This window comes from Anoplolepis gracilipes, chromosome 2, assembly GCF_047496725.1.
Source record: "Anoplolepis gracilipes chromosome 2, ASM4749672v1, whole genome shotgun sequence".
Taxonomy (NCBI): domain Eukaryota; kingdom Metazoa; phylum Arthropoda; class Insecta; order Hymenoptera; family Formicidae; genus Anoplolepis; species Anoplolepis gracilipes.
In genome coordinates this window covers 1,505,001-1,524,331 of record NC_132971.1, presented here as the reverse complement: position 1 = coordinate 1,524,331, position 19,331 = coordinate 1,505,001, and the positions used below count along the sequence as shown (strand labels likewise).

The 19,331-nt window shown below is 35.1% G+C and overlaps 2 protein-coding genes across 5 annotated transcripts in view; one reads left to right on the top strand and one right to left on the bottom strand.

Annotated features, from left to right (window-relative positions):
* Nucleotides 1–256: 256 nt before the first annotated feature.
* Nucleotides 257–16,885, bottom strand: LOC140675979 (monocarboxylate transporter 9). 3 transcript variants are annotated; one of them, XM_072910575.1, is made up of 5 exons: nt 10,900–11,820; nt 10,391–10,470; nt 4,203–7,046; nt 3,811–4,096; nt 257–3,699 (listed from the first exon to the last, which is right to left on the bottom strand). In XM_072910575.1, exons 3-5 carry the CDS (start codon nt 6,507–6,509, stop codon nt 3,518–3,520), a joined length of 2,775 nt encoding a protein of 924 aa, XP_072766676.1. In that variant the 5' UTR covers nt 6,510–7,046; nt 10,391–10,470; nt 10,900–11,820; the 3' UTR covers nt 257–3,517. The 3 variants fall into 3 exon arrangements, with proteins under 3 accessions (XP_072766676.1, XP_072766667.1, XP_072766672.1); XM_072910566.1 differs by lacking the exons at nt 10,391–10,470; nt 10,900–11,820 and adding an exon at nt 16,488–16,885; XM_072910571.1 differs by lacking the exon at nt 10,391–10,470.
* Nucleotides 16,886–18,927: 2,042 nt separating this feature from the next.
* Nucleotides 18,928–19,331, top strand: part of LOC140676407 (uncharacterized) — a 1,292-nt gene continuing 888 nt past the window's right edge. The window contains exons 1-2 of one of the 2 annotated variants that reach the window (XM_072911424.1): nt 18,928–19,147; nt 19,272–19,331. The exon at nt 19,272–19,331 is cut by the window's right edge and continues 20 nt beyond it. In XM_072911424.1, the coding sequence (XP_072767525.1) occupies nt 19,049–19,147; nt 19,272–19,331 (159 nt within the window). In that variant the 5' untranslated portion in view covers nt 18,928–19,048. The remainder of the gene's footprint in view (nt 19,148–19,271) is intronic. The other variant, XM_072911425.1, reaches the window with a different exon arrangement.

Below are 19,331 nucleotides of genomic sequence, written 5' to 3'. Positions count from 1 at the left end.
GAACAAAATCAATTTAAAATAAAAACTAAATTTAAAATCACTCAATTTACAAAAAAAAAAAAAAAACTAAAAACTTTTTTAAAAATTATAAAAAGATGATGTTTCTAGAAACAAGTTTGCTTGTTTTTTTTTTTTTTTCGTTTATTAAAAAGTTCTACTGTAAATTTTTATTTTAATATTTTTATCGTAAATGTCAAAGTTTGTATGTAAAACGGGAAATGTGGAATTCGCTATTACGAAATCAATCATATAAATGTTGTCGAGAAACCACTACGATATTTATTCGGATCATCTTCGGATATTTTCCAATACATGAGAGGATTTACGTAAAACTGAACCGATGCATCGCATCGTTCTAGGAATCGGCATTGGCTAAGAATTTATGTATACATGTGTAAGACTAATCGCAGACTCGTTCTTTTAATATTTAAGAGTCAACAAGAACGTTGAAAATTCGTATAACGATTTGCGCCAATATATAAGGTATTTGATGTAGTAGAGACACGCTAGATCGGTATCGTAACGATCTAATTAACTCGATTAAAATCGCCGGAAATTGATAATCGATAGCATTTTGAAGATTCTTCGGAAATTCGTAGAATGCCAAAATCTAAAAGAACTTCGCAATCTGATAAATATAAGTGGAATGCTGATTATATCGTCAGCTAAAACGCTTTCGTGCTTCGCTACTTTTTTTCATCTTTTTTTTTTTTTTTTTTTTTTTTTACTGGAAGGAATCGTTCTCTGGGATATTCGATTGAAATCACACTTTGACAATTCTATTAAAGATTCTCGAATTCACTCTTTCACAGATTATTTGCGTCCCATTCTCCTCTTCTTAATAACTATCGCTTAATACTACCGTTGAAAGTCGTCAGTCTCTCGCGAAGCCGGCGACCTGATATCGTAAATATATGAAATACACAATTTTTTTCCTTTTTTTTTATATTAAAATATTGCTTTATACGTTTCGTAGATGCCATATAAGGCTGCGTACGCGTGTGATGTATAATGCGAGCATACATGCTGCGAGAAAAATTATATTACATTCACATAATTTGGACTTGGCACCGGACACAATTATATAAGACACCAATCGCGATCATATCTCTAGAATCGAAAAAATACGCTTGATCGAAATTCAAAATTCCGATTTCGGGTGTTGCGATTATTTACTTTCGGGTACCAGATTATTACGCGCGGCACTAATAAAAAATATTTGAAACTCTCGTTTCATACAATCAGTTACCTGCCGTCTAATCGATTTAATTCTTAATATCTCAAAGCAATAAATATTTTTTCGTATTTTCTTTTAGTGTAAAGGCCTCGTATATTATAATGTTATACGTACGTGTATTCCTACGACGATATACTATATATATATAAGAGAAATCTTTGGAATATAAAATTTTTGTGTGAAATCGACAGTACCTAAAATATTGTAGTGCGATTTTTGACTAGTTTTTTAAAAAACTTCTATTTCGTTTGACGTTAATTTTCATCGAAATGCACGGCGCGATTTCAATTTCGTCAAGTAATGTACATTTCGCTTAGGACTTTCCACATACACAGAGAGCAATAAAAACTCTTTTTTATCAATAAATCCATTGTGTTGTTTGTGTTCAATTTACAATTATTCTCTTCGCTCGTGTTATTATATATTTACAATCGAAACTCGCTACAATGACGTGTGACTTGTTTCCCCTTTTTTTTGGTAAAAAAAAAAAGAAAAGAAAAAAATCACTTGTGTATAATATCTAAGTGCAAATATGGATTATACTTTATAAAAACAAAAAAAAAAAAAAAAAGAACGAACACATGCACGCACACACGCACGCATGTACGCATATACACTATGGTAACGGAGGTAGTAGTCTATTTGTAGCTCGCAAAATTGATAAAGAGGCAAGTTTATGATCACAGAAAAGCTATACGCGCATGCCTATTTTATAGACATATGTTATTTCGAACGAAATTCGTGCATCATAATGAACTCGAAATGAAAAAGTCTGCTACCAATTCTATTAAAGTTACCTTTCGATTAACTGTTTGTGTCTCACTTGCTTGTTTTAGAAATTAAAAGAAATATTACACAATATTTCTATTCTTTAAATTCCATTTGTAAAAGATGGATTTAACTTACGGGTTATTTAACTTACTGTTCCGCTTGCATTCAAAAGTAAACGAAATTGAAAAAAGCAAAAGAAATAAACTCGAGCGAGATATTTTCCTTCATTGAAACTCACGGACTTATGTCCCAGGTCCAGATGACGTAGTATTTCGCGGTTGCTTGAGAAAACTTCTAAGCACTTATTGACATTTCCATTTGATTGGAGAATCAAACTAGATACGAATCACATGTAATTTAAATTAATTAAACATTTAATTCAAGTGAATTGTTAAAATGCACGAATGACTCGCAACACTTCTATGCGAAGGATGCACGTTACACGATGATGATTACAAAGGTCGTGGATATCTGGTGCGGGGTGATTAATTTACAATACCTTTCGCGTTATCCGAGGGCGAGGAGAGGGATAACTTGTCAATTGTACAATATAGCTTCGGAATACGCAACGCACTTGACGAAGGAGTAGCGACTACTAGAAGCATGCTGTATTAGAATTCGTACGATTTTTTTTTTTGTACACGCAAATGAGAGAGGTCACACCAGACGTGCGTCGGATTTCAAAATCTATGTACATACGCATTAAATGTTGATAGTATATCCTGAGATTCGAAATTATACTTAGTTGTTGTTGCAGTGCCAAATATGTATATATATATCTGCTTCGGCAAATTATCAACAGCAACGCGATAATAATAGCTTATAACGAATCGAATTTTCTCTCTTCGCAGGCCCTTTATATATTATCACGAGCAGCGCGTTCCCCTAATTTGTACAATGTATTTACTCTATATCGCGTAGTATCACTCTATGCTATTGAAAATATTAAAACTATACTCACTCTCGAAATAATTTCCTTTACGCAATACGTCTAAGAGATTAGAAGTGACCTGGTAACCTTAGCAAAAGTTAGCAGCGAAACGTCGTCCGCTGATAGTCACGCAGAATCAAAATCCGTTGATAATACACGATTTGCTACATGTGATTCATTTTACATAATACTCTTTGAGTCGCTCGCATTAGTTGTCGCATTAATTGTCGATGACCTGCCAAAGACATGTCGACACAAACTTATAACTATGTAATACACCACAGCCGGCTCGAGCGACTTTCATGCAGTATATATATATATATATATATATATATATATATATATATATATATATATATATATACATATATATATATATATATATATATATATATATATATATATACATATATATATATATATATATATATGTATCGCGGACTCTGACACTGCTACGGAATTAAGGAGTACTGTGGCAATTTTTGCATCTTGCGTTGCAATTCCATTGTAATATCGTGCAATAATAATATGCAGACAATGGTCGCTCGTCTCTGGCTTCTTCTTCTTTCGATAAATATTTACACATTATCTATCTCGTTGAAATCCTTGTCGACAGTTCCCTCCTCGGATTCATTTCCTCGATATTTTCTGTACAAGCTGATCAAAGGCATCACTAATAACAACGCGCCGCTTAATGCGATGAACAAGCCCGCCAGGTAGAAGGAGAGATCGTATGTGCCTGTAATATCGTACAACCATCCTGAAAAAAAATCATCTTTAGTATATATTCGCTCGGAATGTTTCTAATATATATGCAAAAAAAAAAAAAAAAAACAAAAAAAAAACGAAATTCGAGAGAGGAAAGATTTACCAGCTAACGGAGGACCCATAAGATTGGCTACTCCTTGGACCAGTAACAGAAGGCCATAAGCATTCGTAAACCTTTCCAAAGTGATCAGCTCGACAAGGATGATGCTGGTGAGACTGTAATTCGCTGCGATGAATAATCCAAAGGCACCAGAGATTGCACATAAGGTATAATAATCGTTGACAACTATGGGTATCAGAGCGGTGACGGCGCCGCAGAGCGCCATACACACCGCATAGACGATAGACGCGTTCACCCATGCTCTATCACCGGCCCAGCCTAGAAAAATCTGTAATAAAAAGTTCCACTTTGACTATTACACAAGCAACTATTCAAATCGGAGCGTCATTTTTTTTTAGCTATTTTCTTTCCCCCGTTTTTGCTCGGCCGCTTACCTCGCCGCCCATGTTGGCGATCCCGATTACCGAGATCAGAATAGACGCATCCGTCTCGCTGAATCCAACCTCGATCGCATTATCCGTCAGATAGACATAAGGCACGTCGTACCACGTGTGCAAGAGAAAATTGCTGACAGCGAATAACAGAAACCTCGGATCGGCAAAGTACGAAAAGTCGAGCATGTCGACAATCAAGTCCCAGAATTCCCAGAGTCCAGCGTACCAGACAAGCTTCGTCTTGGCGATGGTGGTCATCGAGTTTCTATAAATGTCCGGGCAGCTCGAAGCTCTCAAACGATACCGATTGATATTCAGCATGGCGCCTCTGTATGTCAGACTATGCCTGTGCATTCTGATGTCATTTAGATACGCGGTTGGCAGTCTCTTCGGTTGTTCCTGCGTGCTAGAACAACGCCTCAACGGAGTGTCGGAATCAATTTTCTTCAGCCACCATAAGTACGCCGGTTCTACCGATTGCCCACCGTGGTGTTGCTCACCGCGGAGTGTTTGTTCGTCATTGTCCTCGCGCCCCCCAATATCCCTGTCTTTACCGTTTTCAATTTTTAATTCAGCTAATGGACTCGGCGTAGGTATAAAGCGGGCCGAAGGTGTACTCAGCTGATCGTGCAACGCTCCCGAATCGCTAAAACTCTTCGACGATATCAAAAGACTCGGATAGTTTTGCAAGAGAACATTGTAAACGGCTTTGTTAGTGCTAAGTAGTTCCAGTACCTCGACAGGTACCTTCTCCCTATTTTTCACGAAGGTAGGCAGACTTACTAAGCTAGAAAAGAGCTTTTCGCTCTCCTCGTCGCCGTCCTGAAGCCGAAGATTTTCGATAATCATCGCATTGGCTGATGCAAAACCTCTTTTAGAATCACCGTGAGGCGTTTGCGTGGTCGTATTCGCGGAGCTGGTGGCTGAAAAAGAATCTGCGTTGGAACTCTGCATCTTGGATCTCTTTTTCTCCCGATTCTTTCTCCTCTCTTGAGTTTTCGCTTTCGCTCTAGTAGTAGTCCATTCAAGATCCCGCATAAGACATCCGCATACGGCGAGATTCGAAAACAGTCCCGCGAGTATTAACGTAGTTCCCCTCCAGCCGTATTCCGCCAAGAGATACTGCGTGACAGGCGCGAAAATAAAAGTCCCAATTCCGCTACCGCATACCGACAAACCGGTGGCGAAGGACCTCTTTTTGTCGAAATAGTACGCCACGATTACCACCGCTGCGACAAAGCACAAGGATAAACCGAAACCCGCTAGGATACCAAACGTGAGGATGAGTATCTCCATAGAGTTGGCGTAGGAACTTATAACAAAACCTGCCGTCGCTAGTATGCTACCTGCTACGGTTACCCTTCTACAGCCATATCTGTCAGTCAAGAAACTTGCCACCGGTCCCGACAATAATGGCATTGCCATGAAGAGACTGCCGATCCAAGCTGTCTTGGATTTCCCTCCGCCAAAATAATTCAGAAACTCGACGTATATTACGCCGAAGGAAAAGGTAATGCCGTCCGCGATCAAGTTTACCATGAAGGAGGCGGCAACGACGACCCAGCCCCAGCCTCCGTCGGGCGGTCGCGCTTCGCAAAATTGTGCCAAGCTTGAGTTATCTTCAAAACTACTCGTGGTCGATGTAGAAATCGACGGACTTGGCTGCGGTCTCTCTTCGGATGTGTGACGTAGCTGTTGCTTCTTGGAGTCTTTGTTAAACTGCACATGATGCTGCTGCTTGTCTTCCTTAGGGAACTTTCCGTTTGCGAGCTTCTCGGTGCTGTTCTCAGTCGACAAGCGACCCTTGGACGACAAAATTCTGGTAGGCGAACCAAAAATTGTATTTCTCTCGTTGTAGACGCTCTTTAGCTTCTGTGAACTCGGCACATCTTCTTTGTAAAGACTGTTGGGTCTTTTCGGTGAGTTTTGCGAATTTTGCAAAATTTCCTTTAATTCCTGACGAGCTTCTCGACGTATCTTCGAGCCTGATTCCCCTATTCGTTCGCGATGATTGTCTTCTACGAATCTCTCTTCTTCTTCTTGATTCAGTGGACCTTCCAACAATTCTGAATTATTCCGAAAACCATTGACGTACTCCAATTCTCGAGTGAAACTTGAGTCCGCGATCGTCTTCTCGCGTTCGTTATCGCAATCGTTTCGATCATTTGTCGCGTCTGAATCTTCATTGATAATCGCATCATTATTTACTTCAGTGTACGATTGCTTTATGATTATATCATCCTTATTCGTTCGTTCGTCGGGTCGACTTAATTTATTTCGATCGTTGAACTTGGTCCACTCGGCCATATTGAAGAGACGAAGAATGTGGATGGTATACACTTTCGGAATTCACCTTCGAAAGTATTGAGACTTCCGGGCGATCCAATCTTTTTCTCCGCGACACCAATCCCAATACGCAAACGTGCACGCAAACACACACATGCAAACAATCGAGTATAATAATAAAAAGAAAACTTTGACTATATCTGAATTTGCAAACAAATTCTCGGGCGGCTCTTGTTCTCAACGGAATGATCAATTTAGTAAAGATCTAGTTTCGTCCTTGACTTAAACAACGGTAAACAAGGCCACTCATAAAGCTGCCTGGTGAACTGACGGCGCAACGGCAACAGGGATCCTGACGACCAGGTCGACGTAAAGTTGTTTGACGATTGATAGTCGGCACCCGATCGACCATGTAGCGGTCCACCACCATTGCAGTCGCGGCTCCGGATTCTCCAAGTCCAAGTAGTACTTTGATTACAAGGAACCACCTCCTCCTCCACGAAACGATCGTCAACCCAGGCACCCATGCGGCGAAACGTACTGTTCTCGCGTTGTATTCTACGAAAAAGAACAAGCTATTAGCGATCGTATCGCTCATCGTTATCAGGTTAATATGTCGAAACGTTTAATTAGTATTTCATTTGAAATATTTTTTCCATATAATATATGTAAACGTTTTCATTTAAACGTGTTATCGTTTTTTTTTTTTGCAAGTAAATATAAACGGATAAACGTTTACACACGTGTAAAATCGAAGATCTACGATAATGCGTGTCTCAGTTAAAAAGATACAAGTGCAAGCACTCAAAAAAATATTTTGCTAACGTAGATAGATTTCTAGATGTCTCGATTCAAATTTATCGCTACTTTTTCTATCTCTTAGAATATTATTTGTCACGTATAGAATTTATAGCAGCGATATTCTAGCAATACCTCTAGAAAATTTAGATCCCATTGCCAAATATTAATCATAAATATAATTGTCCTTGACAATAGGCCTTAAAGATAGGCATCGCTGACAAATTTTCTGTCTAAGTTACACTAATAGTACAAATATAAATTCTGTCTTTCTAATCTCTGTCATTTAAATTGATTAAGTGCAAAATATATGCAGTATCACAGTATTTTGCTAATAATTGATTTGTTTCAGTTAATTTTTTACACCTAGAAAATTTTTCTCGAAATTGCAAGATCATTTTTTTGAGTGAGTATCAAGTTCTTCTAGTAATAAATTATGATTAATATATAAAAAAAAAAAAAATAATATAAACAATGTTTATATATCGGTTGCGACGACTATAAATTTCTATCCACAAAGAAATGCATTCTGCACGCGAAAATCTCAGACGCACATTTTTTTTTCTAAAGCTGCAACTGATCCCCTAAAGCTCATTGCGCTTTATTTATCCTTTTCTTCTGCGTAATACTTAAATGAAATTTCTCGCAAACAATATACATATATCGCATCGTTATTTAATGCACGGTAATAATATGATCAAAGTGACGCACGCAGCCGCGGAAAAAGAATGCTTCGGCTTGGCTATATTTACTCGCTAAAGCAACATTCTCGAGCATTATTAGACGTCCCAAGTTCGATGTTTGGCAAAGACACTCGACTCGGCGTGATTCGCTTCTGGCATTTCGTAACCGGCCGAAGTAGCTCTCGAGTTAGAGTCAGCGATTATAAATGAAGCTCATTGTGTATGAGTTGCTATCAATTTAAGGATTTAACGGTGGCCACGATGATCGCGCGTGTATCGTGCGATCCACTCCACCTTTCCTTCACCGTACCTTCCGTCTCTCCTGCGCACCCCGTTTATCTCGCAATTCGTTCTCAAACTTATTCAAAATTACCGGGTGAAGCGAAAATTTCAAGCGCAAATACAGCCGTATTAGAGAGTCAATATCGACTTGACATGACGCGATGCGCCATAGGATTTGACAAACACACTGTTTATCCAGCATCGTGATACTTTAGACTTTAGACAACGTTTGACGTTGCCAAATGTTTGATTATTCATCATTAAAATCGCGCATTATTTCAAGAATTTATGTCGAGAAATTCTATTAAAAATTTTCAACTTTGAAAAAGATAGTTGTCAATTGCAAAACATGCTTTATTAAGCAAACAGTTTTAATTTCTATTTCATTAAATTAATCTAAATTTGCATATGATATGTTACAACTATCCCATTGATTATTCAGCGTTTATTACCTCGCCAGGTTGTAGACGCTCGTTAGTTTTTGCGATTTATTCTATTCTTGATGTTTGTCAAAACCAAACGTAGATTTAACGTTGACCTAGATCTTGCCAACTTACTTAACTCGGAGGAAGACGGCTATTTAACTTTTTACTTCGCCACGCGAACGTGTGTCGCGTGTAAATACGCGAAATCTAGAGGATTCGGCAGATAAATGAACGGAAACTGTTAAGGATTAAGCCGACTTTTGCGATAAACGCATTTTGATAACGAATCAACGAATAACATCAAGATAACAGATCAAATGCGAAAATGACAACGGTTTAATCCACGTAGAAATTGTTTATCGATAGAATAAATTTAGAAAAAAACTCTCTTCTCCCTTTTCTCCACGCGTACACACACACACACACACACACACACACACACACACACACACACATACACACATGTCTCTAAAGAAAATAATATTTATAACGCAAGGAGTTTGATAAAATTAGCGCTCAGTTTTATATCATCACGACATAACTTATTGAATGCAAAGCAACACACTGTATACTATGATTCCAATTGCACGCGTTTTATATTTTGAGGAAACTCTAAAAATATGAAAAAAAATTTTTAGAAAAGGGAGGAATATTTTCTCCTGTTTTTATCGTTCAACTACAGGGACGAAGAGACAGGCGCCGAGAAAATTTTGCGCAATCCTGGCTTCCTGCCCGGTGGACGGTGGCAAATCGGAGCATGTACACGATCTAAATTCAACCCAAGCTAGACGCTTATACTTTTTTTTTTCCGCATTAATGTTGACGCATTAATGGGTTTTATGATTCTACCGGTTTCGTCGTAATATATTATCAGTAATAGCAGTTGCGTATTTCATTTTATTAATTTTTCATCTTTACTATACTTATTTATAACCGAAAACAAATTACGAATAATTCTTCGAATTGCGCATACAATATAGCTATGCAAATGTCAGACAATTGTGGAAATTAATCAATTTCTAGAGATTTATCATCGCGTTACGGCGTTGAAAGGCGTTAAAAGCGCATCGTGCTTCGCCACTTGACGCAGCGCCTCATTGGTTTATCGGTCAACGTCAACGAAGTAACGTTTGACCGGGAAACTGGATCTTCGTTAATCGTTATCAGCACTGAAGAAGAACAAACTCGAAATCATGCGCTAATTCACGCGATACGTCGATCGTTTTCCCGCATTAGTAATAATGCGTTAAAGCTGTACAGCTAAAAGACTGGCTTCTCTTTTTTTCGGATAATTGTAAAACGTCATGCTCGGAATTAATATTACTATCATTTCATGCCAAAAAATATACCGCGAACGCAGCCCCGCAACGAAACCTGTTCGACAAGATAATCCAGAAATAAAAAAAAAAAAAAAAAAAAAAAAAAAGACACGTGCACCAAGAAAGGTATGCGGAAAGAAATAGCGTATGTAAAACGAGTTGCTATTAATTTGTACTTATTGGATGTATTACGTGTTCTTCGAAAATCCATCGAATGATAGATGACAGTTAATAAAATCCTTTTGAAGTAGCACGTTATGTATAGTTTGCGCATTAATATTTCATTCTCTGCTCGTAAATGCATCTTCGTACTATATTATCTCAGACACTGTTATCGTTTATCGTTTATTGAGGACGACGTATCGTACGTTATACTGACTTTACGTTTCGCTTACTTTGACTATATACGTTTAAACCGTTTCCATTACATTTTTGGTCACGAATCTCCGAACTTTGTATCGACGACAAATAAATCCTGCAAAACAATAGTGATTGTTAATATACGAGATGCGTGATCTTATAATTTATAAATTTAGTCCGGTATCGTAAAAAAAAAAAAAAAAAAAAGCAAAAGATTTAATAAAATATTTTAAAGGAACTTTATACGTCGACAAATCGTCGAGGAATTATTAAAGCTTACGATAACCCTTGACATATTGGAATTCTATGAATTTCCTTTTCACTCTCTTCGTTTGAATTAAAATATATATCAGCATACATATATATATATATATATATATATATATATATATATATATATATGCGATCTTGAAGTTAACACACGCGCGACACAAAATACGATTTCGACATTTCGATATACGCTCGGTAAAATAAGCGAGAATTAATGTAATAGCAATTTCTCGATTTTTCGCACTCGAAACAATGGAGAATAGAGTCAACGAACCATGATGGACGTATGGCGAATCGGTCGTTATCGAAGATGTTTCACTCAAAGTAGCAACGTCAAATTGCTTCCCAGACGTGCACGAGTTGCACTAATATATCGAAGATAGAGGGAGAGCACGCGGTTCGTTCGCGCGCTACCGCTTGGCCTTTGCACGAGGTCGAACATCCGCCCGTTCGCGAAGCGGCGTTTCCAGATCCCGCGAAATCTCATCGTTCGCGAGGAAAACGTAACGCGTTGTCACGCGTTGTCGCCGATAACGACAGCGACGACTCTCCCTCTCTTCGTTAGCCACAAAGTTAAAAAAAAGAAAGAAAAAAGAAAGAAACATGGACGAATGTCCGATTCTGATTGAGACACGTCACGAATGTGCGGCAGCCTTTATTTTCTTTTCTTTCTTCTTTTTCGAAGAATCCTTGATACTCCCGGGATCAGTGATACTCGCGAATTAATTTGTCTATCGTTATATATTTTTTATCATTTATCGGTTCACGAAATATATATATAATGTCTCTCACGAATGTCAAAATGTCTCTCATTCAGTTACGGGCGCCGCGCGCGCGATCGGCGTTGGAAGATGACCGGGCTAATACTGATAGCTGTGGTACTCGCTCTCGTTGATACATATGACCATTGGCTTCGAACGCGTTTCGTTATGACGTCACTATGTGTTCGGATCTTAAACCCACCACCGCGACGCGTTGTCGAGGATGCACGTCGCACGATGTAAAGCCTTGCAGTTGTCAAGAAAGAACACGGTTCTCGCTTAATACTTTCAATTATAAACATCCTCTAACATCGTTGATTTGCCGATTTTCTTCTATCGACCAATATAATCTCTTATTTTGAATAGGGAACACAAATATATTTACGTAAATTATTTCTACCCCCTTCATGCTTAGATTATTGTAAAAAATATAATAATTTATGTACATTAATGTAAATTTTTTTTTAAATATTTCAGTAGCTTCGTGAATCACACAAATAGATATCTTAAATGTTATAAAAATTTAATTTTTCATAAAAGTAACGTTTGATTTATAAGTTATATTGATAAGTATCAAAATTACACGGGTAAAACACATTTTGTATTTTTGTTAAAATTTTCTTGTGCACATTTTCAAAAGCGTTAAATGAAAAGAAAGTGTCTTATAGTTATATGATACTGTATTGATATCATATTGAGATCATATTGATTAATATAATCTTATTTTGAGATAATTTTAAATTTCATAATACATTTTTATATTGATAAATTATATATATATTTAGAATAGAGAATATAAATATATTTAAGTAATTTCTGTCCTACTGATGCATAAATAATTAATGTTTATGTAAAAAAAAAAAAAAAAAAATAAAAGTCACGTTTATTAATATATATCTTATATTTGAAATAGTTGAGTGAATATTGAAATAGTTTTGTGAATCAAAAATAGATATTGCAATAATTATAAAAATTAATTTTTAAATAATTTTAAATTTATAAGCTATAATGATAGGAACCAAAATTATAAATTTTAATGTTGAACGAAAAGAGAGTGACTCATACAATTCTTATGTAATATTTTATATTGATATAAAACATGGCACTGTGTTGTAAAAATTTTTACTTGCGTAATTGTCATATGAATCTATATTCGATTTATCTATTGGGCAAAAAGCGTGTACATAAAAGATCTTTATAGCATTTTTCAGTCCAGCAACGTGGCGAATAACTATATAGCTTTTATATATAGAAGCTTATCATCCGAGTCGTACTGATAAGAAATGAGAATTTTTTTTTCGCTTTTTATACACGCTACTTATTCTATATTTTGTATAAGTACATGTATAATTACATGTATAATTACATGTATAATTACATGTATAATTACATGTATAATTATAATATGCAAGTTTCTATACTTAGTACACGTGCGTAAAGTTAAAAATATATTTCTTGTGTAAAAATTAAAATTGTAACCAACAATTGTAAAATGTAGCCACAAGCAATTATGAAACTTTCGTCATCGTATTACGTAAAAACGCCAGATTACAGATTACTTTCAGAATGACGATAGCATTTAGGTTGCGAAGATTATCTATCATTATTTTCTCTGCCGTGATCTTACAATGTAGTAGATATCATTTTTTATACGATAACAAAATTGCTAATCATACAATAGAAAGATTTTACAACACAATATTCAATCTTCGATATAAAGGAGATGTAGGTATCATAAAAATAAATAGTGCGAAAGATAAGCTTAATAGAATTCGATATATATCTTATCTTTATATTTTTTTCGCCCACGCATTTAATTAATTAGACCGAATTATTAATCTAAAAGAAAGATCGTTTATGTCTCATTAATGCTGAATCTTGACGACAGTAAAATATTTCTATCATTATTAAACATTTTTACTAAACCGTGAAATATAATAAAATTAAACAGAGTCAAAGAACAATGCTGTAAATATTACATTAATCGTATCGGGAAAATTAAATTATTAAAAGACGAATTAAATATAATATTGATTTATGTAAATCATACAATTGTGAAATTATATTTCTGAATATACTCGTAAAATCTCGGAAAATTTCCAAAGTACATTTCTGAGTAGAACATTTGTCGAGACAAAGAGAGATAAACAGAATAATTATTACGCGAGATCAGCATATAATAAGAGGAGTATACCTTCCTTCAAAGGAATTCGCGACCATAAACTTATTTATTATAATTAATCTCTTCTTTAACCAGGATCGGATTTATACATCTTGTAATCTTCCACTGATAAATCATTTCATCGCAAAATCTTCCGCTTTCGTCATAAGATGATTTTATCGAAGTGATTAAAGCGTTTATGTACATCATACATCATTTCAATCACATTGATAAATCACGAATAGTTTTGCGAATCGATAGAAAATAATGAGTGGCAAACACGTGTGAAAGATGCGTTCATCAACTACGTGTTAAACGCAGTACCTAGATTGTAATAAAGGCATCTACAAACGTATATATACATGCGATTACATTACTCATCTTCCGCACGTATACGTTGCCTCATTGTGTCTTATCTGAGTACTGTTTTATTGTTAAAAGTGCATTAGATTGGTGCAGCATTCACGAATATTTTCTTTCTGAATTATTTTAATCCAATGTTATAGAAACTAACGTGTCGCTCAAGAACCTAAATATTTACATATCTGTCACACATTATAAATCATTTCAATATTGATGAAATAATTTTGCGACACGATAGAGAGATAATGAATAAAAAATGTAATGTGCAAAGATTTTTATAAACCTAAAATAAAATGTTATCGAAACTAACGTGTCGTTCAAGAAGCTAAATATTTACATATATGTCACACATTATAAATCATTTCAATATTGATGAAATAATTTTGCGACTCGATAGAGACAATGAATAACAAACAGGACGCGCAAAGATTTTTATAAACTTAAAATAAAAGAAAAATATTTTAAATAAAATATTCTTCAAAAAAATATATATTTTATAATAAAATTTTGTTTATTCAACCTGTAATAAAATATACTGCTAAAGAGTAGCAATATTACTACGTAAAGAAAAGATATTAAAATTGCCACAAATCTCCTACTCAAACTGACGTGTACTCTCGGTTATCAAGCCTGATATAAACTTGATCCAATTAATTTAATTATCAAGAAAAGCTCATATTTTATACATTTATTGCCATTTATATCTTAAATTAATTGATATCAAAAGTTTTTGAAATTTATATAAGTTTTTTTTATGCGACTTTCTTTGACGGAATTGGACAATCTAAATAGCGATAATAATAAAGTAGCTATCTTTTTTGATAATATGTATTACATTTTATTTTACAATTTTAATAAGTTTTTAGATTAATTTTATTTTTCTTTTTATTATTTATTACCATGTTTCCATAGTTTTCAGTAGATATAAATAATTATTAATAATTATCAGTTTAAAGAAAAAACTATTTGTCAAAAAAAAAATATTTAAAACAATATTATCAAAACTATATAATCTGCTCTGATCGAACACTATCTCTGGTAAATATAATATTTGTGAATATATAAATTTTTATTTTTAAACTTTTAACTCTCTAGAGATCAAAGCCAAGATAAAACAAAATGATACGTCACAGTTTTTTTTTTTTTTAATATCTTTTATCTACTTTCGAAAACAGACAGCCAGAAAATGAGACACATGCGTGCGCTGACACTTGTGCATGTATAATCTTGAACTTTATAGGAACATATCCGATTGAGACGAGTGCACTGTGTGTTTGCATTGACGATAACGATCTCATAAACACATTACGAGAATGAGGTGTTGCATTGATAGAATGGATATAGGATTTTCACCCTGCACTTGCGTCTACGAAAAAAATAATCTTTCACTCAAAAATTCTTTCAATATTCTTCCGCATATTAAATATATTCGTATGTATATTTCGCATCGAAAGAAAAATTTCAAGCAGGTTTACGTTCGGTATACCTATTAGTGTTATCACGATAAATATAGAATGTCAATATGAAAATACAATCACGTGCAAATATAACTTTCCCAGATATTTTACGCACGAAAACAAGATTGCCAGTCACAATATTGATCAATAAATTAGATAATTCTGATTGATACGTGCAAAATTGTTTAATTTAATGAATAATTAATAAATCTCCAATCTATGAAAACATCTACAATTAATAATAAAAAATATGATTAAACGCTATTAATCAATGCTCATAAAAATATCAATTTGATATCAATAATTATATATTATGTAATTTTGTAGTTTAAAGTGCCAATTCTTCTTATACGAATAAATTAAATTAATTAATTAAATTAATTTTATATAGATATAATACAAGATATTGGAATGATTATTTATTTCAAAAATAATAACACGCTCGATAATTTGATAACTTATTTAGAAAAACTGTGAATTAAATTTATCTGGCTATTGTCACGTGATATAATAGATTATAAAATGTAATTCTATTGCGACTTTGTCGTCATTGCGGATATTTTACACGCATGCTATGCATGCATATTTGTAAAGGAAAGAAAAATTTATACACGACACGATATCCGCATACATTTTGTACACCAAGTACGTAAACAACATTACATATAAATTGTTTATATCATACAAATTAACAATAAGTACACATATAATCTAATACTTGTTCTTCCACACAATGTCATAGAGTTTTTTTGGAACAAAAGAAGAATCGACTCTCGTGTTTACTCTCGCGTCGAGTTGCACGCCGTATCCCGCGTAAAAGAAAAGAAAAACATTGCGCGTATATTTCATTACCACGTTAATGTCTTTACTAAAAGCAAAGAATAAAAGGCTAAGCATTTGTACGCGCGACGAACGCACGGTAAATACATTCAATATCACAGGCGATCAGCTGGTTGTGTTACCATACGCAACGGCTGTTATTGATCCGCGGCGCAGGAAGGTTCCGTAGAGCTCATATACATTCTCAAAGCGTGCGATACATCGCCACTATATGCATATCCCATCTTCGGAATGTTGCGACTGATTGATAACGCATGTCGCAACGCTGACGTGTACTCACCGATGCTCGCGATTCTCCGTCCTCTGGGCCAATGCTAAAAAACTGCGGTGACCTGCATGGTATGCGTGCAAAAGATAATATCCGCTGCTGGCAGTCGCCGAGGAAACTCGAGAATACGTAAGATGAGGAGGGAAAGAGATATATATATATATATATATAGAGAGAGAGAGAGAGAGAGAGAGAGAGAGAGAAAGAAAAAGAAGGAGCGATTCTCTCCTGCGATCCGGAAGCGATGAATAAAAATCGGTGAATCCCGCGGACGCGGCGAGCGAATAAAAAGCGCGTGCGAGAGAAGAGAGAAGCGCGGATGACGCACACCAGGAAACTAATGTCGCACTCGGTGTTGCTCTCGCAGCCAGCGGCACGAGCCAAGGGTGAATTTTGACTGCGATTGTGACTGCGCGCGCAATCTTATGCCGCTCGCCGCCCTCTCGTCGCTCGATTTTATTCTCGTCTCCCTCGCGAATCGTTTCGAATCCCGTTCCAATTTGCGCCAAATCGTCCCGTTCTCTGTACGAATAAAGAACATGGGCGCGAAAAAGCTTCTCCCTTTCTCTTAAGGGAATCCAAAATTATCGACAGAATATGAATTACAGATTTTGAAAATCTCTCTTTTCTCGCTACCCAAGGATTGATAAATCCTTCTCCACAATTATAAAGTACTTAGAAAAACAACACGCGGGGGCTAATAATTTCATATAAAAATGATAAAAAATTAAAAGATGACAGATACGTCGTAACAATATTTATTTAATATAAAAAGTTCTACGATATATGTTCGTGCAAGAGATATAGCGTCCGCGTTTGGAATAACATGACAGAATATAAGTAAACTTTTGGAAATGACTTTAGAACCCTAGTAAAAAAGATTTTCAAAATCTGTAAAAAAATTACTCTCGTGCATCTGTGAGTGTGCGAGATTGAAACACAAACTCACGTCAGACGTCATTTCTAAAAAAAGTTCACAAATATTCTATCTCATTTTATGTGCATAAATTGTAAAACTTTTATATCAAGCAAATATATTGACACGTTAGGTTAAATTTTGATCGATAATATATAGAACAGCTTTTGGATTCCCTTAATGAGATCCGTAAAGGGGCAGACATCCAAGTATCGCACGCTGAAGTAGAGACTAATTTTTTGTTTTTTTTTTCTTTTTTTTTTCAAACGCAGCATTGACATTGAACATTTCGCTTCGGATCCACTGGAATTTTGCCAACGCGACGAGATTAAATACGACTTGGTTCATTCAGTGCGAGAAGCGTAATCATGAAGTAAACAACATTATTTATATTGTGAGAATGTGTAATGGACAAAAATTTCATAGACAGCTTGATAATCTTTCATATTTGGCATCGCTGCCAGATATTAGAGATTGTTGATTAATCAAATTTCGCGACTGAATAAAATATTAAACGATGTAAATAGACTGAAATTACATCCTTGTCAGTTCAAAACAAATCCAAGAAAGTATAAGTGTAAATTTAAAATCGTTCTAAAAAAAAAAGGAGACTGTCAAAACGAAAAGCACGCGGTGCCAAAAACAATTCTGAATACTTTCGCACAATATATTCATGGATATCACATCAAATATGTGAAAGTAAGCCATAAAAATCATCTTTCATGTAAACATCGCTTAACATCGCGATTATAATTATAAATTAACTCGCACGACGAGTTTTCACAACTTTCGAGATTGTGAGATTTTGATTTTGCAATAAGCAAAAGTGCAGCGTAACTATTTGTTATTGAAATATAAAAATCATGTATGATTGTTACGTCGATAAATTTCAATTTTATGTTATACTTTTAATAAATTATTATTCTATAAATCTTCAACGGCAAAAGGTGATATTGCTTAACTCGTGATCAATATGCATAACATTTTGTATTTTTTCCCTCTTCTACGGATATAAAATGAAGCTTTATCGACGCTTCGTGGCATCGTAAAATTCTAACGTTATATGTAAACCGCGATATAAATACAAAAGAAAATATAAAAATCAACTCACGAACCGGTAATCTTTGACCTATATTTTATAGATTATTCATTGTCAGTACGCGTGGACACACAAAGAAATGACACGTTAAACATAATAGTTATTTACATTTACATTATCTATACGCGTGGACTATTGTATTTTACATGCAAACTCGAGATTAAATTTACTTGATTGTTGATTGACTTGCACGATGATTCGCATCAAAATTTCTAACAATATGTAGTTATCATACATAATAGAAACTTCAAAAGATTACTGTTGATTACTCTGCAAGTTAATCAACGATTAAGTTAATCGGTACTTTGTCAAAATAGTCCAAACGAAGTTGAAAAAAGTTTTGCATTTCTTGGGGTTTCAAAAAGCGGAAGTAAATCTAGAATGTATATTACACGTGCTATGAATCGTATCGTGATCACGTGACAAGCACGTCACGACTTTAAAAGAGAAGCACTGACAACTGACACTGCGTGCGCACAGGTGTAGATACATGTCTCGAAGACGTTGTGGAGCGCAATATTTCGTTAATCGAATTTCGTTAGAAATCCATAATTTACAATGTCCGACGAATCTGAGTACGACGTGGAACCAGAGGAGTTTGATATCTACAAGAGAAAGTATGAATTACTGTTGGAAAGATGCCATATTTTGCAGCAGGTTATGTTTCTCTCTCTCTCTCTCTCTCTCTCTCTATCAAACAAAAAATCATTGTGATATATACGACACAAGATGATTATTGTCTCGGCTATTTTTTTCAAGCTATATTTTTTTTCAACTATAGGAGAATGAGAGATTGGTCTATAGAATTCAGATGGTAAGGAAGCTTCTTCGACGTACAAGG

What these genes read in the sequence shown, in the direction of transcription:
- LOC140675979 (XM_072910566.1), bottom strand. Translation starts at nt 6,509, where the DNA reads ATGGCCGAGTGGACCAAGTTCAACGATCGAAATAAATTAAGTCGACCC. An exon ending in TCGCCAACATGGGCGGCGAG is followed by an intron (nt 4,097 to 4,202) that starts GTAAGCGGCCGA and finishes TTTTTATTACAG; the next exon opens with ATTTTTCTAGGCTGGGCCGG. An exon ending in TATGGGTCCTCCGTTAGCTG is followed by an intron (nt 3,700 to 3,810) that starts GTAAATCTTTCC and finishes ATTTTTTTTCAG; the next exon opens with GATGGTTGTACGATATTACA.